Below are 3,632 nucleotides of genomic sequence, written 5' to 3' on the forward strand. Positions count from 1 at the left end.
ACCCTCTCCCGGGCGCGGGCGGGCGGGCGGGCTGGCGGTGGCGGGGTTCCCGGCGGGGAGGCGGGCAGGGGCGGGGCGGCGCAGGCCGGGCGCGGGGCCGGGCCCCCTCCCCATGTCAACACGCGGGGCACGGGGCGCCTGCGCCGGCCCGGGCGCGTCTTTTCCTCTCATGCGCGGTATTTGCTTCCCCGGCAGGGCTCGGGGCCCAGCCTAACGGCGGCGGCCGCTGGCCGGGGCCGGGGCAGCGGTGCCACCCCCTGCCGCGGCTCCGCGCCCTCCCGCCGGCGCCGGGGGGGGTCCGGTCCAGCCCCCTTTGGCGGAGGATGGCCGAGGAGTCGCCGAAGCGGCGCAAGGCGAATTTCAACGAGGCGGAGACGGAGGTGCTGATCGAGCAGGTGCTGAAGCACGAGCAGCTGCTGTTCGCGGCGGGGCCCGGTCGCGCCTCCCCGGGCCAGAAGCGGAAGGTGTGGGAGCTGATCCGGCACAAGGTGAACCCGGTGGCCGCTTGTCCCCGCGACGTGGAGGACCTGAAGAAGCGCTGGCGGGACCTGAAGCGCCGCGACCGCAGCAAGCTGTGCCGCCTCTCGCAGGGCTGCGGGCCGCCTGCTCCCCCTGCCCTCGGCCTCCTCCTGGCCCCTGAGGAGATGCCCCCCGCCGCCGCGCCGCCCGCCCGCCGTCACCTCCACCGCGCCTACGGCTCCCTGCTGCCCGCCGAGGCCGTGCCCATCGTGGGTGGCATCGACACGCTGGAGCTGCCCGGCGCCGTCGTGGGGGAGATGGGTGAGTGAGGGACCGGCCCCCGCCGCGCTGCCCCGGACCCTCTCCCCGGTGCGGGAGTCCCAACAGCCGATTCCCCGTCTCCAGGGAGGGACGGCACTGAGCTGAGCGGGCTGGGAGCTCTGCGTGCGCGCAGCGAGATGCGGGTAGCAGCCCTGCCTGAGAGCGCCTGCTTTGGATCACTGCCTTCTCTCTTTGAAGTGCGAAACGTAAATGTGCACACACAGACCGCGGAGGTTTCTTGCTGTGGGTCATAAAGGGGCATCAGAACAGCCACTAGGACTAAACTGTGTCTCGTAGTAGGTGCCTGTCTATGAAGCATTAGACCCAGCCGCCTGTGTTCATTTATTTACTCTTACAAATACAAAAAGCCGTGCCGGCGTGCAGGTGTAGGCAGTAGAGAGTGCTGCGAGGACATAACTTTGTGTGTACTATAGACGCTGCATTAGTGAGCTGAAAGGATCAGCTCCGCTACCAAGGTTTCTTGCAATTGCAGTGCTTTGGAAATGCTGTTACTGGTTACCACGTGCAGATAGAGCTTGAAATGAGCTTGCAATGAACTTTGCCTCTTGGAACCTAAAACTCGGCTTCTGTGGTGGGGCTGGTAAGGGATCTGTAGCATGCAAATACATGGTTAGCTGGTGAATGCATCTTTATGGTTTTCTTCCCATTTACTGAGGTAATAAATATTCTAAAAGCATCAAAGATAATGCAGTGCGAGTTGCAGCATCTTGGTTTGGGGACTGTTGTGTTCAGAGTATAGAAATTTGGCAGAAAATCAACCCTCTTGTGTTCCAGCCAGTCCTCAGGGATCATTGGAGCTGGATGCAGCCAGGCTTGATTTCTGATCATGACCAGTTTGACACTGTGCATCTGGTCACGTTCAGTAAGAATTTTCACAATTACGGATTCACAAATAGTGAGGTTTACTGAAGGAGCAGAAATACAGATTAGGAACTGCTGTTGATGAATTCACTTACTGCGTTAGTGCTAAAATCCAAAGGTAGCCAACAATTAATTGAGCTCATATGGAAAAACTCATTGGTAATTCATTAAGTTTAGTTCTACCTGGGTATCATCCAGTGTTTTGTGAGGGTCAGATCTTACCAAAGAGGCATTTCTGCTTTAGGGAGGAGAGAGGAGCAAGCCCATCAACTTGCCTGCACTATCAGGTCATATTCTCATTCTCTGCCTTGGAGGTAGAGTTCAATGTCAAATTTATACTTTTGAGAGAAGTGGAGGTGAGACTGTTTTCAAATGACATGTTGCTGCTGCCATAGATGTTGCTGGGGGGAGAAGCCACTTTCTCACTTTATAGAATGTTTGGGTTGGAAGGGACCTTTGGTATATTTGTTGTATGTAAATGAGGAATAATGAGCGTTTCAGTCAGGCTGCTCGAAGGGTATGGGTCTTTTGCAAGGAACAGAACCATGAAACACTAGCAGCACTTCCTCTTCCCCGCCTGAGGCAGCATTAAGGGTCAAGCAGCCTCTACCTGCATCAGGGTGTTGCAGCTACCACACCTCGTTAACCCCTTCACCATGTATCTCATTTCTACAAGTACTAATGTTAGTGCTTAGTGGATGAGAACACATTTCACTGACCACAGAGGTCATGAAGTTTCTCACTGTCTCTTGTTTGCTTTTCCTTATCCTCCCTCTCCTCTAGGGTTTAATGATGATCCTGGCCCATCTCATCAATCCAGTCTTGAGAAGATGAACCTTAAAGAAGAAATAGTAGTAAAGGTGGTAGAGCCAGAAGAAAGCTCTGAGGACATGGCAGTGGTTCCACCTAGCCAAGAACAGCTATCTTTTCTGGGGACATCAGGTGGTGGTTCCTCTGGGAAAGTAAAAGCCAAAACAAAAGGCAGGTCCCAGGCAGACCAAAATGAAATAACTGAAGAGGACCTGGTGCAGATTCAACAGACCCAGATGCAGGTGATCCAGTCTGGTTTTGACAGTGTCAACCACAATCTTCGGCTGCTGCAGCAAGGCATGCAAGATCTGAGTAACAGCCTCAGCATCATGGCACATACACTTGTTGCTATCAAAAATGTCTATGTGAAAAACAACACTGGCCCCACCACGTATGCCACCACCTCTACTCAAACCACAGCCGGGTACCTGAGCCCAGGATCCCCCCAGGTCTCCCCTGCTGAGGGGAGAGGTAGAGCGCAAGTGGCTGGAAGCAGCAGCAGAAGCAGCAGCTGCAGCTCCAGCTCCATGTCACAAGAACCAGGTCCTTCTGAGTTTCCCAGGCCCCCCCTGAGAACCATTAAGAAAGAACATCCAAATGGCTGCTACTACTTCTGCTTTGCAGATATGTAAAAACTTGAATATATGTAAAGTGACTGTGCTGTTAGGTGCTGTTGTATGTTCTGCTCCGGCCTGTGACTTTGAAGGAGCAAAATGGACTTGCCTCCCACATTTTTCCCAGTGGGAAACATTTCACTGTAGGTGGCATTAAACACTAATTTCCAGTCTCCTATTTGTTAACTCTGTTGAAGCTGGCTAATTTTAATTGTTTTCTTTATCCTCTTACTCTCTAAAGAAACCAACCAAACAAAAAACATCTCTTTTGACTAAGACTCTTGTCTGTATCATCCTTTGTTTAATGTGACCTTTTAAAAAATAAAAGGCATGAGAGTGGGGTAAAAAGTAACTGATGGTCAGGAGCTGGCTTACACAAGTTGCTTCATTTTTTGATTAAACAAACCTCAAAAGTTGTTAACTCTTTCAGTACTTGCTTTTTCTAGTAATTACAATGTTGGGTGGTTCTTGTGGTTTTTCTTTGAAGTCTGAGCTGTGCAAGGCATCGCAGGAGTTTGAAACCTGTGTTTACTCTAGGAATGTTTT

At 52.6% G+C, this 3,632-nt stretch overlaps 1 protein-coding gene across 1 annotated transcript; it reads left to right on the forward strand.

The window, feature by feature from the left end:
* Window positions 1-248: 248 nt before the first annotated feature.
* Window positions 249-3,364, forward strand: LOC133206969 (uncharacterized). The gene is made up of 2 exons (XM_061343328.1): window positions 249-780; window positions 2,446-3,364. Exons 1-2 carry the CDS (start codon window positions 324-326, stop codon window positions 3,102-3,104), a joined length of 1,116 nt encoding a protein of 371 aa, XP_061199312.1. The 5' UTR covers window positions 249-323; the 3' UTR covers window positions 3,105-3,364.
* Window positions 3,365-3,632: the final 268 nt, after the last annotated feature.

Source organism: Neopsephotus bourkii, unplaced genomic scaffold (assembly GCF_033783945.1).
Source record: "Neopsephotus bourkii isolate Nb327-2 ecotype Australia unplaced genomic scaffold, CSIRO-AGI_Nbou_v1 NB_1825, whole genome shotgun sequence".
Classification (NCBI taxonomy): domain Eukaryota; kingdom Metazoa; phylum Chordata; class Aves; order Psittaciformes; family Psittacidae; genus Neopsephotus; species Neopsephotus bourkii.

Excerpts from the sequence above, each read along its gene's own strand:
- LOC133206969 (XM_061343328.1), top strand. The coding sequence starts at position 324 with ATGGCCGAGGAGTCGCCGAAGCGGCGCAAGGCGAATTTCAACGAGGCG. Across the intron at positions 781-2,445 it reads CGCCGTCGTGGGGGAGATGG|GGTTTAATGATGATCCTGGC; the intron begins GTGAGTGAGGGA and ends CCTCTCCTCTAG.